The sequence below is a fragment of the Pituophis catenifer genome, unplaced genomic scaffold, assembly GCF_029215685.1.
Source record: "Pituophis catenifer annectens isolate HBS135680 unplaced genomic scaffold, rPitCat1.0.hap2 SCAF_14, whole genome shotgun sequence".
Lineage (NCBI taxonomy): Eukaryota > Metazoa > Chordata > Lepidosauria > Squamata > Colubridae > Pituophis > Pituophis catenifer.
In genome coordinates, this window is record NW_027256894.1 from 1285106 (window position 1) to 1306441 (window position 21336).

General features: G+C 51.5%; 3 protein-coding genes across 3 annotated transcripts in view; 1 reads left to right on the forward strand and 2 right to left on the reverse strand.

Annotated features, from left to right (window-relative positions):
- Nucleotides 1-621: 621 nt before the first annotated feature.
- On the reverse strand, nt 622-1957 carry GDPGP1 (GDP-D-glucose phosphorylase 1). The gene has a single exon (XM_070953931.1). The coding sequence runs from the start codon at nt 1955-1957 to the stop codon at nt 818-820; it is 1140 nt and encodes a 379-aa protein (XP_070810032.1). The 3' UTR covers nt 622-817.
- On the forward strand, nt 1956-4279 carry CIB1 (calcium and integrin binding 1). Its single transcript, XM_070953932.1, is given in 8 exon segments — nt 1956-2004; nt 2007-2242; nt 2338-2372; nt 2529-2631; nt 2735-2888; nt 3345-3463; nt 3554-3642; nt 3747-4279. Coding segments are annotated over 8 exon segments (807 nt in total). The 3' UTR covers nt 3769-4279.
- Nucleotides 4280-4299: 20 nt separating this feature from the next.
- Nucleotides 4300-21336, reverse strand: part of SEMA4B (semaphorin 4B) — a 29806-nt gene continuing 12769 nt past the window's right edge. Inside the window, exons 2-14 of the mRNA XM_070953804.1 lie at nt 17720-17883; nt 17149-17211; nt 16855-16953; nt 15901-16012; nt 15579-15695; nt 13221-13369; nt 12050-12228; nt 11741-11891; nt 7849-8059; nt 7397-7512; nt 6861-7027; nt 6562-6641; nt 4300-6365 (exon numbers count right to left, since the gene is read on the reverse strand). Of these exons, the coding sequence (XP_070809905.1) occupies nt 5590-6365; nt 6562-6641; nt 6861-7027; nt 7397-7512; nt 7849-8059; nt 11741-11891; nt 12050-12228; nt 13221-13369; nt 15579-15695; nt 15901-16012; nt 16855-16953; nt 17149-17211; nt 17720-17883 (2384 nt within the window). The 3' untranslated portion in view covers nt 4300-5589. The remainder of the gene's footprint in view (nt 6366-6561; nt 6642-6860; nt 7028-7396; nt 7513-7848; nt 8060-11740; nt 11892-12049; nt 12229-13220; nt 13370-15578; nt 15696-15900; nt 16013-16854; nt 16954-17148; nt 17212-17719; nt 17884-21336) is intronic.

Below are 21336 nucleotides of genomic sequence, written 5' to 3' on the forward strand. Positions count from 1 at the left end.
TGGTCTTCCTTCCTCCCAGATAGCTGATGCCTCTGTATTTCATGACCCTTGTCTTGAGCATAGAGAGAAAAAGTATGGCACTGTTCCAAGACATACTTTCTCAGTGTATCTGCATTAGGCCAGTACTGATAGTCACTTGTCTGAAATGGTATAAGGTCTTCTGCTTGAACAGGGGGTTGGACTAGAAGACCTCCAAGGTCCCTTCCAGATCTATTCTGATTCAGAAGATTCAATACTCAACTGGTTTTTTACTCTCTCCTCTTTCATCCTAAGATTGTCAAAGCTTTTTTCCTGTAATGTTAATTCCAACTTCTATTTCTTCTGATCCAATCCTTCTGGTATTGCAGTCTATTAGTTGAAATGAAATTCAGTTCATTAAATAAATTGACAGCATACAATTTTGCCTTTTCCCTATAAATAAAAGGGAGCTCATAAAAATAAAGTATATGTATTTATTTGGCCTTGCATGCTGCTCCAATTCAACAGAACCATGAGTGGTTTTAAACACTATTAATACATTTTTAATACAATCGAAAAATGCACACACACACTCTATGTATTCTCTTTGGAGGTAAAGTGTGTTATGCAAAACGAAGCACCAATGCATTTGAACTGATTTTTTAAAAAGCATTTGGGGGGCCATATATAACACAACCCTGGGAGGCGGCATGTAAAACATAAACATAAAACAGACCCCCAACTTCCATCAGCCTGGCTTCCTCCTGAGCAGCCCCACATTGCGGCGGGTAGCTCGGCATCCTGGCAGGGGTGGAACCCTGGGGCCTGGGCCTGAAGGGGGCTTCTTCCAGCCCACTTGTCAGGAAGGCCATGGAGGTGATGAGGGCAACTCTCTGAGGAGGTCCACAAGCTCTTGCTGAAGCTGGGCTAACTGGCTGTCTGGGAGGAGACATTGCTGAATCCTGTGAAGGGCTGAGGCCTCGGTGAGGCCTTGGTATTCCTGGACAGTTTTGGTGGGCAGATGTCCTGCCAGTTCACAAACTGCCACATTGAAGGCCAATTCTTCTTTGGTACCGAAGCAGGCTTTCCGCGCCCAAAGAATGACCCGGATGCCGGGTCGAGCTCTGGAGCCACGGGGGCCCTCGGGGGCAGCCCCGCGCGTGGCGAACAAGTTGTGGGCAATCTCTCGCTGGCTCAGATGGCGGGTGGCCCGGCCGATCCGATGGGCCAGCGGCTCCACCTGCCGCCCGTCGTCGCAGTAGAAGAGGAAGGCGGGCGCCGGGGCTTCCCGCAGCAGGTAGAGGCCCGCTTCGGGCAGGAGGGGCTCGCCGGGGGCGGACTCCACCGAGAGCTCCCAGTCCAGGTAAAAGCCGTGCAGGTGCAGGTGGTTGACGGAGGCGAAAGCGCCCAGGCTGTTGAAGCCCAGGCGGAAGCCGGGCTGGGCGCTGAGGAGCAGGGCGTCCAGCCCCGCCAGCAGGGCCTCCGGGGTGAGGATCTGCGGCAGGGCGAGCGCAGGGTCGGGGATGAGAAGCACGTGTCCCCGCTCCAGCGGACTGACGTTGATGGCCACCAGGGTCCCGGGCGAGTTGGCCAGGCCGGGGCCGCGCCGGCGCAGGCAGAAGAGGACCTCCTCCCGCCGGATCTGCCCGAAGTTGAACTGCCCGGGATCGAAGCTCTGCCGGACGCTGCGGACCTCCTGGGGCCGCCTCCTCTCGGTCGCCCGCTGCACGTTCAGCTGCGCCACCAGCCCCAGCCTGCCCGGCAGGACCCGCGTCTGCAGCTGGCCCAGGCGGTAGCGGAACAGCCCCCGCCGCAGCCGCTCCTCCCAGCCTTCCCGCAGCGCCCGGTCGAAGCGCGACCAGGCGGGGCTGCCGGCCGCCCCCGCGCCGCTTCTCGGCCACTCCACCCCGCGCACCACCAGCTCCTCCGGCCCGTAGCAAAAGAGCTCGGGGGGCTCCGCGGGGCTCCCGCCGCCCTGCCCGGCCCCCGCCGTGGCCATGCGGGAAGCCGGCTGCGGGTCCCGCGGCGGGACTTCCGCAGGAAAGACGGGCGGCCGGCCGGAGGGCTCCGCGTGGCAGTAGAACCGGCTCCCGCAGCGCAGGCGCTCCGCCTCCCCGAGCCGGCGGGCGGGCGGGCTCTTCCTGCCGGCGCCGCGGGGCTGTCTGGCAGCCGCTCCGCCCAGGGGCGGGACGAGGCGGAGGAGGAAGAGGAGCCGCGGTTGCCAGAGGGAAGGATGGGGGGTTCGGGTAGCCGCCTGCCCCGCGACCTGCTGGGCGAATACCAGGTGCGTAACAGTCCCGGGAGGGAGGGCGCGAGGGGGGGCTGGGGGGGCTGCCTGCCTGCCTGCCTGCGCGGCCCCTGACCGCCTCTCCCCCGCAGGAGCTGACCTTCCTGAGCAAGCAGGAGATCCTGCTGTGAGTACGCGGGGGGATGGGCGGGGGGATGGGCGGGGGCCCCAGAGCCCGAGTGGTCCCGGAAGCGCCCCGCAGGAGCCGAGCCAGCCGCCGCCCTTTCCGCGTCGGGCCTCTAAGCGCGCGCTGACGGCCGCCTTGCCTTGCCTTGCCTTGCAGCGCCCACAAGCGCTTCTGCCAGCTGCTGCCCCGGGAGGCGCGCGGCCAGGCCCTGCAGACGCGCGTGCCCGAGAGCCGCCTCCTGACGCTGCCCGAGCTGCGGGTGAGCCGCCCCGAGCCCCCCTCCCCCCCCTCTCCCGGGCTGGGCGGCGGGGGGGTGGCGCCCTCCGCCGGCAGGCACTGAAGCCCCCGCCCGGCTCTTGCAGGCGAACCCCTTCCGGACCAGGATGTGCCGCATCTTCTCCACGGCGGAGGCCGGCGAGGAGGCGCTCTCCTTCGAGGACTTCCTGGACCTGCTGAGCGTCTTCAGCGACTCGGCCACCCCCGAAATCAAGTCGCATTACGCCTTCCGCCTCTTCGGTAGGGCTGGGGGCGGGGCGGCGCCTTGTAGCCGGGGGGCTTCGATGCCTCGGGTGGCCTGTTGTGGGCCTGCCCGCCTGGGAACGCAGACTTGGCAGTTCAGTTAGGGCCCGGTGGGGTGGCATCTCTCCTCGCCTGGCCTCTTGCTTTGGCATGCCTGGCCCTGGAGTCTCTCTTGACAAGCAAGGCAAGGGATCTTAAAACCGGCCAGAGTTAATCTGGTTGAATCTCCTCCTCCCCTCACTTGCTGGATTACATGGGGTGGGGGGGAGTGGCTGTTTCTCTGGATCCTTGAATGTGCACCTGTTACCAGAGGAGATCCACTTTCACCTGCCAACTGAGGGGCGGCTGTTCTCTCACACCTGAATGAACTTGGAGCTCAGCCTTTACCCGAGCTGAGAAGGCTTCTAGCTTTGGGAATCCTAAGCGCAGCTTCTCACCCCGTCTTCTCCCTAGATTTTGATGATGACGGCACTCTCGATAAGAAGGATTTGGAGAAATTGGTGAACTCCCTGACGGGAGAAGGAGAAGACAGCAGGCTGAGCTTGTTGGAGATGGAGCAGCTCATTCAGAATGTGAGTGCTGGGAGAGGGGCATGTCAGGAGGGCTAGCCAGAAGGGGCACAGCCAACTCTGACCCACTATGCCCCCTCCCCGTTTGGGCAGATCTTAGAGGAATCAGATATTGACAAAGATGGGACCATCAACCTCTCCGAGTTCCAGCATATAATTTCCCGCTCTCCAGACTTCACCAGGTAACTGCCCGTTTTGGGAGGGGGGTGACCTTTGGCTGAATTAGTTGTTTTTTGGGAGGGACAGTTGTGCTTTAGAAGGAACCTAGTCCTCCTTTTTCTTCCAGCTCCTTCAAGATTGTGCTCTGATTCTTTTCTTCCACAACTTGCTAGAAGATTCCACATCTCAGAAAAAGGCTCATTTTCTCACAGCAACAGGAATCTAAACCTTGACCCCATCTAGCTCTTGGAGCCACTGGCCTTGCAGTCATCTCTGCCAGCTGGTGTTTCTATAGGGAGAGCTGGGTGGGGCAAGGGCACTGGGAGCTGTGGCTGGTTTTCTTTGCTTCTGCCTCTGCCTCACCTGGCGGTTCTGTGCGATGGCTTGGGGTAGCTGCTGTAGATCAAAACTCAAGAGCAAATTGTGGCAGGGCTTTGATGTCTCCCCTGCTGCTTTCTGCCTTCTGGAGCAACAGAGACTTTTCCAGTTAAACCCTGCTGGACATATTGGAAGGTCTGAATCGCTGCACCATTTTTCTTGCTTTCTGAGTGATGGGGAAGAGCACCAGCCATCAGCCAGCCTCTGGAGTTTGATAAACACAGTCGTGACATGATTTTGTCTGATTTCTACACTTTACTAAATAAAACTCAATAAATGGAACCCACTCATGTTCCTCCATCTTTATTTCACTTCCAAAGAACAAGTTCATCTATATTGCTCAGTCCTTGGCCAACAGCTGTAGCAGCTGCCCAGCTCCCTTCCCTCTGGGAGCCCAAAACAGCACACGAAGATCCCTGCTTCCAGCGGTGCAAGGAACTTTCCCTGCAGGAATCCTGATGGGTCCTCTTGGACTGTCCTTAGGCCTTCAGGAGTTAACACCTTTAGTGGGTGGGGACTTGGCCTTTTCACAAAGCAGCCGCTCCATCCAGTTGGTGGAACAGGCCAAGGGAGATGGTTTTATGGTCACAGACCACAAACAATGATCAATCAACAAACTCCTGAACCAAAGTCAAGCCCCACGTTAGGGCAACTGCACCCAAGTTACCAGCGAAGATGGCTTCTCCCCCCTCAGGCCAGCCAAACATTAGTAATGGGGCAATTATTCAGAGCACCAGCTAAGGTCTCAAAGGCAGCACAGGAACTGTTTCAATGGCTTCACCCAAACATGGTCCAAGAGTCGTGGATCACTGCTCCTCCCTCCCCTGGAAGGCAAGATATTAAGCCTGTGTAAAACAGACGGGTTATTAAATATTTCACTGGGGAGAAAGGCCTCTTAAAGTGTGATGGTTGGAGTTTGTCAAATCTCGGGAGACAAGATTTTTGAAATAGGTTTCTTTTATGAGCCGGCTGTAGCTTCTGTTGTTCTGGAGCACACCCTGGGGGATGCTCCCCGATGTTTACCCACTCCCTTCCCCAGGACCAAGTCTCTGGTTTTACAAAGAAACCACACGGGAGTTTTTCTGACACGAAATGGTCCACCAATCGCCTCCCTAGTGCACAGTTCATTAGAAGTCAGACCAACGTATCTCCCAGTCTCTCCTTCCCAAAGACAGGATGCTCAACCAGAGTATCTTCTTCACAGGTGACTTCCAGGAGGCTCTTTGGTACCACACAAGTTACCCTCCCAGCAACGGTCCCACCCACAAGGCCGAAGAAATGGGCGCCAGGTGCCTGGAGACCCTGAAGGAGCCCACAGGCAGTTGTCCCATTCCGTCCCCTCCTGGCAGAGCTTGTAAGGACTGGACTGCTTGAGCCTGAAGGACAGCCTAGAACATGAGGCTGCACCTGGTTTCTACATCGGGTGGCTACCCTACATGGCATTACTGCCATGCAGGAACTAGAGGGCCTGACCCTATTCCCTAACTGAGCAGGGCTGCCCTTCTGCCTGTTCCTCTGCCAGAGTATGGTGACACCAGAAGACTCCGCCCGGCTCCTTTCAAGCCCACAAGAACGGCACCTCTCGGGGAAGGTCACACAACCGAGTCCTGGATCTCAGAGCCAAGGCGAACCCGAGGGCGCTGGGCAGGACCCAACACCTCCACAAAAGTCTTAGATATATTAAGTGGTCGCCGATCAGACTCCAGAAAAGCCACGCGTGGGCAGGCTAGGGACTCGTGCCCAGGCGTGCTCACCACCAGACTCTCGCACAGAGCCTGGTAGCCCTTGTGGTCTGCCAGAGCACCAGACACGTTCAGGGCAGCCAGGGGAGGCACATTCTCAGTGGGCAGGGCCTCTCCGTCCTGCGAAGTCCTGGGATGGGACCAGCTGCATCGGCCTTGCTTGAGGCAGACCTTCAGGCTGACCTGGTGCTTGTGCAGCGTGAAAAGGATCAGCAGCGTCACGGCAATACTGAAGAGCCCACACATCACAAGGAACTCGGTCCAGTAGGTCCTGCCCTCCAACAGCACTGAGATGTTCTCTCCCGAGATGCTCCTGGAGGTGCTGAGGGTCTTCAGGGGGTCTTGGGCAGGCACCAGCTTGGCCCAGAGCCTTGGCTCCACAGTCACACAGTAGCTCGCCATCAACTGCTGGAAGCTGCCCTCATGAGACCAGCACTCATAGCGGCCCACCTCGGCTGGGCTCCCCACCAGCAGCAGCTCTCCCTTGGGCAGCACCAGGACAGCGGCGCCGAGGGCAGCCCCGTTGTGCACCCAGTGCCGGGAAGCCAGGTTGGACAGCAGTGGGCAGGGCAACGGCATCACAACGTTGGGCTGGAGCACCACCTGCTGACATTGGGGTTGTTCTCCTGGGGGAGAGAGCGTCCATCAGAGCTGGCTTCATAGAACCGGCATTCTCAACAGCTAACTTGGTCCAGCACAGGAAACAGCAATCCCTGCATGATGTTCTTTGGCTTCGGAGCCAGGAGGGGAGGGCCAGTTCCACTCCCCTCCCCTCTTACCCCCAACTTTCAAATCCCAACCCCGGCAGATGTGCTGCGTTACCTGCTGAATGGCTGAGTTCCACACCGCTGGTCTGGCAAAGCTGACTTGTCTCAGCCCCTTCAATGTCCTGAATCCAGGTCCTGGTGGGAGAAATAGGGTGAGGCCTGGGAGAAAGGAGGAGCAGGAGCAGGAGGGGTACCCCGAGGACCATGTGCCCCTGTAAGTGCAGCATGTGGTGAGGAAGAAGAGCAGCAAAGGATGGGGAGAAAGTAGGGGGTTGGTTCCCTTACACCAAAAGATCGGGCAGCATGGGCTGGGGGTTGGAAGCCAGCCTGTGGCCGGGTCCGGGAAGCACTCACACTGGCTGGAGCGGCCAAGGGCTGGGGAGGAGCAGCTGACAAGCCCCTCCACTCCAGGCACAGTAAGGGTCTCCGGCCAGGACACATTCTCCACAGCTCCGATACAGGCTGCAATTGGCCATGGGCACCTGTGCCAGGGCATCATATGAGGCAGCATAAACCAGACCCTGCAGGGAGAACAGGAGACGTTCCGGCATCTTTATCTATGAACGTTTGGAAGAGGCTGTGCCACCGTTTACTCTGCCACCTCCTGAGGGCAGAGGCATTGACCTAGCATCAGGAAAGACGCCTCTGCTGTGATGAGGAGGGGCTGGGGGTAGGGGGGCCAGCAGCATCCGCCTCTTGCGAACTAAGCAGGGACCCAGAAATGCATCCTTCCCAAGCAGAAGAAAAAGGCAGTGGCAGCAGCTGCCTGGGTGGCCCTGATTCAGAAGCCCACCAAACACCTAGCGCAGAGGCTGGCCAGCCAGCTGCTTCTCTCATGCAAAGAACTGGAGCCAGGGACCCCCGGTCTCCCTGTTGACTTCCGCTCTTGCCTGGGTAGAGTCCAGCAGCAGCTCCAGGACCGGTTGCTCAGGAGGGAAGAGCTGAATCTCCTCAATGATCCGGACTCCTCGCCTTGTGATCACCGCCTTATGCAAGCGGCCGTCATCTACAAGACACAAGAGGTGCCCTGTGAGAGGCCCATGGGCTGCCCCCATGACCCCCTTTCCTCCCTCCCCGTGAAGAGGTCTTTTTTGCTTCTGGCTGGCCCGGTCCGCCATCTGAGCTCCAAGAAGATGGGAAAGGCCCAGGTTTGGATCACCTCTGCTGTCTTTCCTTGGCTTGCATTGACCCCCCATTTTCTTCAAATTCCGTATCCACCAACTCACAAAGCCATTCATATGCTGACTTGATCAGTCTCAAGCCGTAACAAAGCCAAGGCAGCAGCGGCAACAGAATAAATGAATCTGGCTTTCCTCCCCACCTTTCTGCCAGTCTTGCTCACCTGTGCCCAGGAACAAGACATCGTATGTTTGCTGCAGACTCTGGACACGCTGCACACTGAGCTGCCGGTAACGGGAGCGGGGCTGCACAAGGAGGGCTTGGCTCCTCACAGCGCTGTTCATTAGGAAGTGGTCCTTGAGGTAGTTCAGAACCCGGTCCGGCATCTGCAGCGAAGAGGTGATCTTCATCTGGCGGGTCTTGTGGCTGATGCACTGGGAAGAGCAGGAGTTTGCTGGTGAGCCCTGGGATGGGGGATCTCGAGCAGAGCCCTCGCCCACCCCTGGGCCTCCCTCCCTCCCTCCCTCCGGATTGTTCTGGGGAGAAAACCAAGAGGTTTTGGAGTTCCTCTTTGGGCCGCTGCTCCGCGAGGCTCCTAGCTAGCGTTCAACTGTTTTAACCAAATGTCCCAACAGAGACTTTCTCCAGAAGGAATTTTGCTTTCTTTTTAATCACCAAAAAAAAAAAAAAGGCTAGAATTTGGGGACTGCTAAGTTTGGAAGTTTAACCCAAATGCAAAAGGTAGGAGCAGCACAGGAATTTACAAAATCTGTAGTTCAACTCTTGTTTTTAAAACACAAGATGTCTAGACGCTCACAGAATTATTCTGCCCATACATGCAGGCGAAGACAAGCATTTGCACACCTATGGCAAAAAAGCAGAGCAGCACCAGCAGCTTTGAATTCCAGAGCGGATTGACTTGCTCTTGACAGCTGCCAGGGCGCATGGCTGGCTTACTGAAATGTGATGGTGAAGAGTAAAAATCTACTGCACCAGTAATCTGAATGGTGGGTAGGGAGACCCTCTGTGAAGGAAAGCTGCAGTTTCCTTTGCATTTCAGATGGCCCAGCGCCCCCCCCCCAGCTCTGGCCTTTGAGCTGGCTCCCCCTGAAGGGCGGAAGGCTGGGGAGGCGTTTGGTCCCAAGGGCTACAGGACTGGGCATTTTAGCTACATTTTATCTTGGAACCTTTTTTTTTCCACAAGGAAATCACATTTCTGGTGCATCCTGTTTAATCATGCTGATGCAACATTTTGGAGCAGTTGAAGTTTTTTACCATCTGGAGCTGAGGGGCCCTATTTCAGTCATGCACTTCAATCCTGATGAGAAAGGAGCCCAGTTAAGGTACCCGCAGAAAGTGACTGTTCAGGCTCGGCTTCCACACAACATCAGAGTTTAGTTAGATGTGAGGTGACAGCACTGACTTTTTGAGCTCCCCATGAGATTTTCTCCTTTTTGCTACCAATGTATTTGACTAAATTGGTTTAAATTTAGTTTGACTTTAACAGTCTTTACTTTAAGATGGGCCACACACCCAACTAAGCCATCCCAAGACACAACATTAAACCAAGGAGCAGGGATAAGCTAGAATCCAGCACCAGAGGAGGCCGGAGACCAAGCAAACGTTCTTATGGTACTCCTGATATATTTGAAGAACTGCTCAGAATAATGAGGTAACTGGAGATGAGAGATCATGAAGAGCTTGAAGAAAAGGCCAAAGAGGTTATAGAAAAATGCTTTTAAAAGGCTCTGATGATCCCAGCTGAGCCGCATGATCATCAGAGACTTCTTTTTTAACTTTTAAAAGCATTTGTAGAAAAAATGCTTTTAAAAGTTAAAAAAAAAGGCTCTGATCATCACATGGCTCAGCTGGGCATGGGTGGTGGTGGCAGGGATTTCTGCTACCGGTTCTCTGAACCACCCACCGCCATCTCTACCAGATCAAGTGATCTGGTCCGAACCAAGAGCATTTCACCCCTGCTTTGAATCCATGAAGGACTTTGCTGGCTGATCTGATTTTAATTTAGTAGTGATCTCAATTCCTGATCAATTAGCATCAACCAATGATAACACTGACAAATTAATTTGAAGCCTTTGTAGGAAATAAGATGACTATGAGAGCCCTCAGCAGAGTCCTCCCTAAAGGACAGAGAGTGAAAGAAGAAATAAAAGGAGAAATTAAACCAGGTGGGAAACCAGCTTCTACCAGCCACCCACAGTAATTGAAAACACCCATCCTCACTGCTCCCTCCTCCTTCAAGGGTGATGGTGCAAATAATCACAATGCTCCACGTGGGAGCAACAGAAGCCACCCAGGTCCTTGTTGTCACATAATTCTCGTAACATCTTAGAAGACTGCCCAGCTGGAATGGATGCCAAGGATGATTGCTGGCTTTTACATAGCTGCTTCCTATCAGGCTCCTGTCCTTTTCAGCATGGCACATCTTCCAATTCCAACAGTGAGAATGATCATTGCAGGCTGCTCCATTTTGGAATGTCTCCTGATGAGATGGGGCAAAGCGCAAAAGGGATGCAGCTGCCCCAAGACTACCCAAAATGGAAACAACCCTCCCAATACATGACCCTTTTCCAAAAGTTGCTAGGCCTTTGGCAGCACACCCTTCCCTCTGCAATCTGTACAACCAGACCCCTTTTAGCCCAGACGATGCCTCCGGGCCTCTGGTGAAACCTTAGAAGGCCTTCATGGGGTGCTGCTTTTACAAGGCAACTCATGCTCCCAACTAATCCAACCCTTAACAGATGGGATACCTGGCCATTCAACCAAGAGTGCTTGCCTAGTGCTTTGCCCTAGACAATGAGCCCCCAAAACCAGAATGTCAGAATAACAGAATTGGAAGGGACCTTGGAGGTCTTCTAGTCCAACCCCCTGCTCAAACAGGAGAATCTATGCCATTCCAGACAAGTCTCTTCTTAAAAGCCTCCAGTGATGGAGCACCCACAACTTCTGAAGGGAACAATTGAGAGATCAATTAGAAAATTTGTTAGAAAATTTCTCCTTAGTTCCAGGTTGCTTCTCTTCTATCCCCATGCAACAGCTAAATTCTAGGCTCTCTACTCAAGCCACATGGTTTCACTGTTGTTTGGACTCAATAATGGAAGCATATTTATAAGATTTTACTTATTCTCAAATCTAGTTGATTGTTTTGGCTTTTATGATCTAAAACAATCAAGTAGATTTGAGAATATATAAAATTTTGTACTGTAATCAAATGTTTGTTCATTCAAGCTGGCAGTAAAAGATTTCAATTCACTTTATGGTACAGTTGTTAGGCACAACGTCACATGACTGTGACTTGCAACTTCCTGATTTCCCTGTTGACTTTGCTTGTGGGAAGCTGGCTGTGCAGGTGACAAATTCCGTGATGTAATGGTATGTGTGAAAGACCTTCGGAGACAGGAAAGGAGGCTCCCTAGGGAATAGAAGAGAGGGCTCGCCCACAGCAGCAAACGGGGGGGGGGGGGGGGAGGTCAAGAGACCTTTCCTAGGTTTTTGCACTATAAAGGAGATGGCAGAGGAACCATAATTTCAGACTTGCAAGGTTGATGTCAGCCTTACCAGACAGACAGGAAACAGAACCAGAGAAGCTAACTCTACTTTTTGATAGATAGCTTTATTGATTATCCTATAGGCCATATCAAAGCACAAAGTTCACTCTACTTTTTTTTTTTTTAATTTGATTTATATGCCGCCTTTCTCCGGAGACTCAGGGCGGCTTACTTAACTACTTAACTGTAGAGCTACACTAACAGAACCCTGCAAGTCTCCCCGTCTCCCACACACCATTACATGTGGCCTGGGACGCTGGTGACCACTGTAAATGCCAAGTGCCTAAACTGCAATCCTTTGCTCTGGAGATGCTGCAACAGCCACAATTTCAAGGACCAGTCATCAATTTTCTTTTACGGTTGCTGTAACTTCCAGTGTTCACTGAATAAGTGGTTGGTAAGCACGAACTACCTGTGTATATGTGTGTATGTGTGTGTCTATACCCGGAGCAATCAGTAATATTCTGTTCAGTTTTGACGGTCTGTCTTACTAGTAATCTAACCGAAGAGGGAGGAAATGAAGAGAGATGGGCAGTGGAAGCCACTTACTGCTCCGGGGCGGGGTTCTGGCACAGGATGGACGTCTGTGTACCACTGCTGTGTCTCCCGGTTGACCTCTTTGTAGAGCCCATCAAAGGCTTCCTTCACATCGGAGATGGAGAAGGCACACACTGCTGCAGCCCCAGGGCCTTTCCTGTCCCTGGCAGAGAAGGGCAGGAGAGGCAGTGTGGGCCATGGGTGCCCGGAGAACACCCTTTCCACCATTCGCCTGCATATTGAGCCTAAGTGATGATGTGCCCCTCTGCCAAGGCCAGCACCCTCTGTGGGTGCTTTGGTGCCAATCCCCCCAAGACTCACCACTGAGAGGTAAAGACCCCATAGAACACCGTCTCTGTCCAGCCATTGCCTGACGTCAACACAAACATGTCCTGAAGCACGTTGAAGAGGAAGCCGTCCTCTGGGTGGGAACAGAGTAGCTGAGCCTTCAGGAAGGTTGTCCATCGTCGCTGGAGCACACGCTCTCCGCCCAAGTCACCCTGGGAGGGGGGAAGGGAGGGACGAGGAGGAAGTCATAAAGAACAGAAACAGGAGGAAGAAAAGCAGGCTTGTCAAAGGTTGCCACTCCCCCAGCTGAGTGGCAGCAGAGCCACTTTCTGTGCCTCCTTCTCCCTTGGACAGAGAGATCACCTCTGAATGGTCCCTCAGTCACTGAGCTCTGCCCCTCCAGCCCAGGTGAGCCCTACCAATCTTCCTCCCTTTAACAGAGACTGTTGAGCCCCTGGGAAACTCTGGCACCCAGGCGCAGGACAGAGAGGATGAGGAAACAATGACAGCTGCCAGGACCTGCTGATGCCAAGGGCCAGGACCATGCAGCCCAAACACCAGATTCTGAGAAAGCTTAGCACAGAGAGGCAGGGCGGAGTTTTGCGCCAAACAGCCATTTTTCCTTTTCAGAAGAGAAGGCATTCATCCTGCTGGGAGGGGATCAAAAGGTTCTCTGAGGGATCCTGGGATCACTCAGTAGACAGCAGGTTCTCCTCATCTACCTGCTCCCATCAGGAAAGGAAGGTAAAATGGGCACCAGACAGACCCTTCCAGCAGGTTGACTCGGAGGCCAGGAGCCTCAGCCGGAAGAGGGACTCTCTCGTCTCCCTCCAGGGCTGCACTTCCCTGCTCCCTGAAGGAGTCCTAGCAAGAGGAGCAACGGTCGCTTTCCATCCGCTGCCTGTTGACCACACACTGATTTTAAGAGAAATGCCCCTTCTGGGGGAGCCCCAGAGCTGTCTGAGGAGCTGGCAACCTCCCCCAATTGTGCTTTGAAAGGATTCAGTCCTTGTTCCGGATGCCAGAGTTGAGATCTCCCTGGAAGGCATCTGGGTGTCTTCCAAGGGGTGTCCTGGCTGCCTTTCAGCACTCAGAGGATTGCCAGCCGGCTCAGGACACCACAGCCAGCTTGGCACTGCAGAGGCAGAGGGCAAAAAGGAACAAGTGGCACAAACAGATTTTGTCTCCCCCCCATGCCCCTCACCTTGCATACACGTGCAACACGGGACACAACGGTGTCTTCAAAGAAGTCAAACTCTTTGCCGGTTTCACTGAAGAAGAAGTAGATCTTGCCTTCTTCATCCTCCGGGCTGCTGCTCTCCTGCAGGAAGGCTGAGCCCACAAAGAATGGCTCTGCCCAAGACAAAGATGGGTCAGGCCCTTCTTTTTCTCCACTTCCTTTAAGGGCCACAGAAAAAACAGGGGGGAGGAGGGGAGCTGCACAGACAAAGCTGCTATTGCTGCTGCCAAGGGTTTCAACCAGCCAGGGTCCTTCAGAGCAGCCCCAAGTGCCAGTCCCTGGGCATGCACTCCGTTGGCAGAAGTAGGTAAAGTGGTGGAACCTCCCCCTTCCGCCTTCTCTCTCTTATTCCTTTGGGGAAGAACTTCCCCCTAGAGAGAACTCAGCTGCTTGAATACTTTATTTGGCCAAATGTGATTAGACACACAAGGAATTTGTCTCTGGTGCAGAGCTCTAGTCTACATTCAAAACAACAGAATAATGATGATAATAATAGCAATAGAAGGGGGAATAAAGAAAATAAAGATAAATAATAATACCACAGCCATATTATGGGTAAATACACATAGACATTAGACAGAAGTAGGTGTTCAGCAGAGTGATGGCACAAAGGGAAAAACTGTCTCTGTGTCTGGTTGTTTTGGCATTCAATAGCAGCGTCCCGAGGGGAGGAGTGAAACAGTTGATGTCCAGGATGTGGGGGGGCTGTAGATATTTTCTCAGCCCTCTTCCTGGCTTATGGAGTATACAGGTCCTCAGTGGAAGCAATTATTCTTTTTGCAGTCTTAACTATCCATCGGAGTCTCTACCTGACCTGTTTAGTTGCTGTACCAAACCAGACAGTAACAGAAGTACAAATGACAGACTCAATCATTTCTCTGTATCAGCAGCTCCCTGGCCATCTGAACTTCCTGAACTGGTGCAGGAAGCATATTGTTTGTTGTGCCTTTTTAATGATGGTTCTAATGTTAGATGTCCATTTCAAATCCTGAGAGATTATAGAACCCCAAAATGTGAAGGACTCCACTGCTGATACAATGCCATTGAATATAGTAACAGGTGGTAGCAGGTGGTAAAATAGAAGGGCTCCTCCTAAAATCCACTCTCATCTCTACAGTTTTAAGCATGTTCAGTTCCAGATTCTTCCGGCTGCACCACAGGCCAGTTGTTCAACCTCCCATCTATATGCAGAGTCAGCACCATCTCAAATGAGGCCAATGACTGTTGTATCATCTGCCAACTTCACTACTTTAACAGAGAGATCCTTAGAGATGCAGTCACTGATAGAGAGAGAGAACAGAGTAATGGAGAGCCCTCAGGGGCATCTGTGCTAATTGTCTGGGTGATTGATGTGATTTTCCCTAGCTTCACCTGTTGCTTCCTATCTCTCAAAAAGCTGATAGTCCATCTACAAATATGAACAGGTACATAAAGCTGAATCACTTCAGTGTGAATAATTTCTGGAATGATGGTATTGAATGCCTAAAAGTCTACCAAAACCTCTGAGCCTGGTCCCTGGGGATTCAAGATGTTGCAAGCTTCTCACCATAAACAAAGACTTGGAAATGTCTAAACTGAACAACCTCCAGCAGGTTTGTTCCTAATACGCACAAGTAGTTTCTGCAAAGTGGCGTCTTTGGCATTAGATACCTGGCCAAAACAACACATGAAAATACATATTTTTGTATGAAGGGGAGCCGCAAGCAAATTCAAAACTGCTATAATTATATGTTTTAATCTGGCTGCTTTTTAATTTCATTTAATTTCATGTTTATACCTCATGTTTTAGGTACAATTTTCTGACAGGGTACTAAGGGCAGCTTAAAAAATAGATGAAGCAATATAATAGTGTTGTAAACAAGTGACTGCAATAAAACGAAGGGCAATCAGCAGTAACATGAATGCAGCAATTGCCCAAGAAGTAATTTGCTCAAATCCTAGAACCTTCATGGACCTGCCCATCTAGGTTTCATGGCAAGAGCGGAGAGCCTCTGGGACTCCATCTAGGAAACAGTCACAAGTTGCCCTGGTGGAGACTCATCCAAACCTGGCCAAGATCACCTCAGAGCTGCCCCATGCCGAATAGCCAGTGAGCAGAGACCTCAACATCCAACATCAGAGCCCAAACAGAATTTACGAAAGTTACTGAAAGGCAAGGACCTCTAAGTCCATCAAAAGAGCTCTCTGTCCTGCTCCATGCTTGTCCCTCCTGAGTGCCAGGGTTGTTATCTAAGCGCTGTACAAATGTGAAGCCCCCCCCTGACCCCGGTGCCACCATCCTCCTCCTCCTCCTCCTCCTCCTTCAATCCACTCATCAGATACCTTGCAACCAGTTGAGGGAACTTTCCGTCTTGATGGGCGGGCGGCTGCCAAGGCTGCGGAAGATGGTGGGCTCGTTGCCCTGAAACTTGCTTACGGTACCCGTATACAGTTCACCATCTGAGAGAAAGCATTATAGGGCCATGGGAAGTTTTCTGCCTGCACCACCTGGATCTCCCCACCAAGAGAGTGGACAGAAGATCCCCCCCGCCATATTGTCCGTAGTCAATGAGCCCAGGGGAGATCATCCTTGCAGGCAGCAGCCCCTCTACCTCCACCCAAAAGCGCTCAGGGTGGCCTCTTTGAGAACCCCAAAGCTCCTTACCAACCATGATGGCTGTAGATCTGTACTCCGGGTCAAAGGGGCAGCGTCCCTTTCCATCCTCCAGCAAGAGCTTCCCCAAAGGGTCTTGCTGCAGCTGGAAGGCTGGCAGGCTCTGCACGAGAAAGAGGCAAAGACTGGTGAGTCCCCGATCGGAAAGGGCAGACCCACAAGCCCCACCAGCCTGAGCTGGCCAACTCTGCATAGATCTGTCCTCTCCCCTGCACTGCAAACAGATCTTCCATGCAATTTCTGTCTTGGGGAAGACCCCAGGTGCAAATTCTAGCAGGGAGCCCACATGGGGAGGTTGCAGAGCCAGGCAAACCCAGCAGTTGTGCCCACAGCAGGCAAGTCCAGAATGCGGCTTCAGGCTGGGTCTTCCCACCATTTTGGAAGAAGAGGGCTTGATCCTGCACAAGGCTGTTGTCAGGCACAACCAACCACCCATGTTCTGCCTACGATACAAGAATCTCCCCAGTCTGGCAGCCTTTCTAGGGAACAACTAAATACGGTTCCAAGGAATTCAGGGAGGGCTGGTTTGGGTCCTTTTGCAGTTGCATGCAGTGACTCCAGACTAGTTCTGTGCTTGATCCCCCCTCCCTGCCAGGCTGGGTGGTTCCCAACAGCTGTCCAGGGCAACTGTGAAAACCCTCACCAGGGACTCACTTCAGCCTGGGGCTAAAACATGCCTTACTCTGAAGATTATTATTTTAAGATAGATTAAAGACATGAAACATTTCAGGCAGGGAGGGGGGGATACACTCTGAGTTTGTTAATGCATAGTAGGCAGGACAAGCGTAATAAGGAAACTGGCTCTGATTTAAATAAAGTTAGCCTCAATGTTCTGTTCCACCAAACATTCAACCATCTGCAACTAGTGATGGCCTCAGGCTATGCCTTGCTAAGCCAAAGGAGAACGACGAGGGCTGGGGGTGGGGTGGGGGGGACGGTCCTCACAATGTAGGTGCAGGCGGGGCTGAAGGCGCTGGTCCCGCAGGTGTACAGATGGGTCTCATTCAGCTGCAGGAGGACCTTGATGTAGTTGTGGCAGTCTCTCTGCAAAGGGAGGGAGGGAGGAAGAGGAGAAGGCTTCACTCAGGACCAGGCAGGCCACAGGAAGCTCCTACTGGGTTTGGGCTGCTCTGGCTGCACTGGGAGGAAGAGGCAACGCCCGGATGGGCCCCAGACTCCCAGTGGAATTGAGCACTGCTCTTCTTGCCAGAGTTTATGCCCCCGACTGGCATTACCCACCTGAGGATCCTTGCCCTTGAAGATGCACTGCTGTTTCTTTTCCTCCTCGGCATGCCAGATCAGCTGCAGGAAGGAAAGCAGGCTGCCATCACTCACCTGGCCTCTCCAGGAGGACCCTTTTCTTGTAGCGCTTCTGGCTGGTTCCGTGAGCTACCGAGGCACCGGTGCTCCCCTCATACCTCACCAAGCAACACCAGTCACGGGCAAATTGGCATGCTCAATTCCAGGTCCAGACACTGAGAAGGAAGCAGCCCCGAGGCCAGCCACAAAGCCAATCTTTTCTTGTTTATATAGGCAACTGCTGGAGGTGGAACCACAACCAGACCCTCCCCGTCACCCTCAGCGTTTCAAATATGGTGGCTGTGTAATGAGACAGCAGACAAGGGAAGCCACCCAGTTGAAGGCTGGGAGGGAAGAGCCTTCTCACCTCTGCTAATATGGCACGGCTGCTCCTTCCAGCCTGAGGAGCAAAGCCTGGCTTTCTGCCTTAGATGTTGCTAGTTAGGAACACCACCCAGGACCTCTTTTGAAGCAGGGAAGGAGACCCAGAGACCAGGGCCTCTGAACTGACCTGCTGGTGCTGGGGCCCGGGAGAGAAGGCCCTGGTGTTCAGAGCAAGAAGCATCTCGCGGGCACCAACGTACAAGACCCGCCCATCTGGGCTCAGCATCATTGTGGTGTAGTTGGAGACTCCAGACATCTGAAAGTTGTTCCATAGCCGCCTCCGAGGAGAATCTAGGGGAGCAAAAATGGGAAGCAGGAGGAGAGAGGACCATGAGTGGATGCTATGCCCAGGCAGCCTCCTGGGCATCTAGTCTGCCAACAGTGACCACGTGCCTGTTTCCAACCAACAGTGGGTAGCATTGTTTCCACTGTGATTCACATCTGTTTGACATTCAAGAAGCTGCGTGCAAATCGAGCATCACATTCAGAGGTGAGCAAGCTCTGTACCACATACTACCTTCCCCATAAACCTCAGCATCGCTCACTTTTATTATGTCCCAAGTCCCCCACCCCAAATCAGAAGCATCTTGTGTTGTTGATCTGTGTTTGCCTCCCAACTGATGGGCTCTGATCAGCCACAAGGCTTGGCTTGTCACATGGTCTCCGCCGCCAATATCCTGGTTTGCCCGTGAGCATGCGTGGGGCACAACTGGCTATGACTTGGTCTCTTGACCAAGCTGTGTCCAAGGCTTGCCCAGAGTCTCCTCACGGTTAGCGGACAAAGCTGCTGCCTGTGGCACATGTGCAATGGAGGCTGCTAATGGATCCTCTTAAGGGTTCCTCAGTTGGCAGCCACAGCACAGAAAAGATGCCAAAGAGAGCAATGATAGCAACACATATGCCAAAAGGTGAAGGGGTGCATTCATATCATTTTAAAATATATATTGCATGTCTGTGATGCTAAGAGACAGGAGACATATGTGGCAGATGTGAATTAAAATGCTCTGATCAAATACATGGTTTAAACATGTCAATTACATGTATGTATGGCAAAGAATTTAATGTAAGTCTAAAATTCTATTCTATTCTAAAAGCACAATTGATTTGATAGTTCACGATGGAAATTTGAGAGAATGAGTGAAGAACACAAGGGCAATGAGAAAGCATAAGTCATGAAAAGCACTAGAAGTTAATATTCCAAGGGACCGAAAGGAAAAGGCGGGAAGCTGCTTGGACCATAGGGGAGAAAAATAACATTTCGAACAACTACAGCCATGTGGCGTTTCTTGTGTGGGAAGTATAAAAAAGTGAGTTTTGTGGCATTATGAAATGCTAGAGACCGTGTGTAAGGAAACAAGATAGGTAAGAGACGAATCATGAAATTAAGTTGCTGTAATAATATGCAAAGAGAGAAAACAATAGTTGCAAATAAAAAATTAAGCAATAAGCATATTTTTTAAAAAAGAAGCAGAGAAAACCCAACTTAGATGGGGGAAATGGAGGATTATTTTGGAAGTGGAAGAGAAAAGGACTAAAGAAGAAGCTACCTGAAGGGTAAATGGTATTAAAAATACAGGTGATAAAATGAGACAAAGTTGAACTGTTTGAAGGAAAAAATTAGAGATTTATATTGGTAATAGCTGTTATTATTTCTTATACAATTGGAAGGATAACAAGAAGGAATGTAAACGATACTGGGGAATTAGCTTGTTTAAGTGCACCTAGAAAAAAACAAGGCAATTACTAAAAGCCAGCATGCCAGACAAACCTTACTGCCTCCGGTGAGAAAGTGATTAAATTAGTGGACCAAGAAAATGCTGTGGATGTAGTTTACTTAGATCTCAGTAAAGTATTTGACAAAGTAGACCACAGTCTACTTCTACTATAAGATAGAACAATATGGGTTAGACAGCATCACCACCAGATGGATATGCAACTGGCTGACCAATTGCCTTCAATGGAACTGCATCTTCATGGAGGGAAGCATACATTGGGGTACCTTAAAGTTCTGTCTTGAGCCCAGCACTCTTCAACATCTTAAGTGTTTTTTCTGGTGACAGCGGGCAATCTGGTCTACCCAAATATGGGATGGCGCCTACTGCTTCCACTTTCGCCTTTCGGTCCCAGTCCAGGAGCCTTCACAGGCAGACGCTTTTGTGACAAACTATTTTAGTAAATATTATTGTAAATATAAATTCAACACTCTTCAACATCTTCATAAAAGACATAGACGAGGGAACAGAATAGGAACTCATCACGGGACCCAGACAGTTGGGGGCAAGATGCTGACTCTGTAAACTGCTTAGAGAGGGCTGTAAAGCACTGTGAAGCGGTATATAAGTGCTCTTGCTATTTGCAGATGACACCAAGTTGGGGGGAATTGTTAACACTTTGGATGATAGACTCAAGATTCTGGACTTTGATGGTCTTCAGCATGGGCTCTATCCAACAAGATGCAGCTCAGTGGTGAGAAAAATTCCTGTTCTTAGGCAGGAAATACCAGTTGCACAGGTACGGGATGGGCACTACCTGGTTCAACAGTAGTGCCTGTGAGAGAGAACTAGGTGTCCCAATGGACCACTCCTTAAATATGAGCCAGGAGTGTGCTGCAGCTGCCAAAAAAGTCAATGCAGTCCTAGGATAAACATTGAGAAGGCTCCAAGACAAGGAGGCATGATGTGCCTGTAGCCTTTTATTTGTGGATAAAGTACAAGGAATCCTTATGGTGACCGCAGAGATGTATTGGCTGTTACTTTCACATGCAGAGGAGGCCATGTTGTTGGCTAAGAAACCAAATGAGCTGCAGCAAATATTGCTAGATAATATTAAGCGAGAAGGAAGATGGATCTGAATAATAATGCATCTTTGTGATTGAGAGCTGACACCGCCAAGAGGGCACATATCAATCAATCAAATAGAAAACCAATTGGCTTCTGGAGAAACAGCCACTCTGCCTTGCTGGGGTTTTTATTTCATTCTGTTTCATCCTATCCAGATTCTCTCAGCCACCAGATGCCAGGTTAAGCTGTCTACAGCATCTCCTGCCTGGCCCACAGTAGAAGCATATTACTGGATGTTATCTGCATATGCATGATACCCACCCACCCACCCACCCCGAACCAAGGATGGCCTCTCCCAACAGTTCTATAGATGCTAAACACAATGAGAGAAAACACCGAGCCCAGTGGCCTCCACATCAGTCTTGCCACAGACAAACACTCCTTTCCACCACAGAAATATCAATTGGAACCCCTTCTTAGCAAAAAGCAGAAGCATTGCCGAACAGAGTCCCTAAATCTTTTGATCAATGGCATCAAAAGAGAAACCTAAAAGGAACAAGATTGCTACACTTTCTCCATTCAGGATCTCTTGGAAATAATCCACAAGAGCAGAGAGTCACTTCTGTTCGTATCTAAGTCTGGATTCTGACTGCATTGGATCCGAATAATCCATTTCCCCCCATAATCCTTGACAAAAACTATCATCGAAAAGAGAAGACTGGGGACAGGGTGAAAGTTTCTTAGTTATTTATTTTACCAAACTTCTAGACTGCTCCAATCACAAACTAACTTAGGTTAGAAACAACAGAATACAAAGCATACAAAAAACCAAATCCATAAAACACAAGGCTAAGATTCAGGAATATAACCTAATCAACACCAGCATTTTTTAAAAAACGTCACCCCAGAGCCTGTTCAAATAGCCAGTCTTTGCAGACATTCTGACCCCCAAAAGGGAGAAGTC

What these genes read in the sequence shown, in the direction of transcription:
- GDPGP1 (XM_070953931.1), bottom strand. Translation starts at nt 1,957, where the DNA reads ATGGCCACGGCGGGGGCCGGGCAGGGCGGCGGGAGCCCCGCGGAGCCC.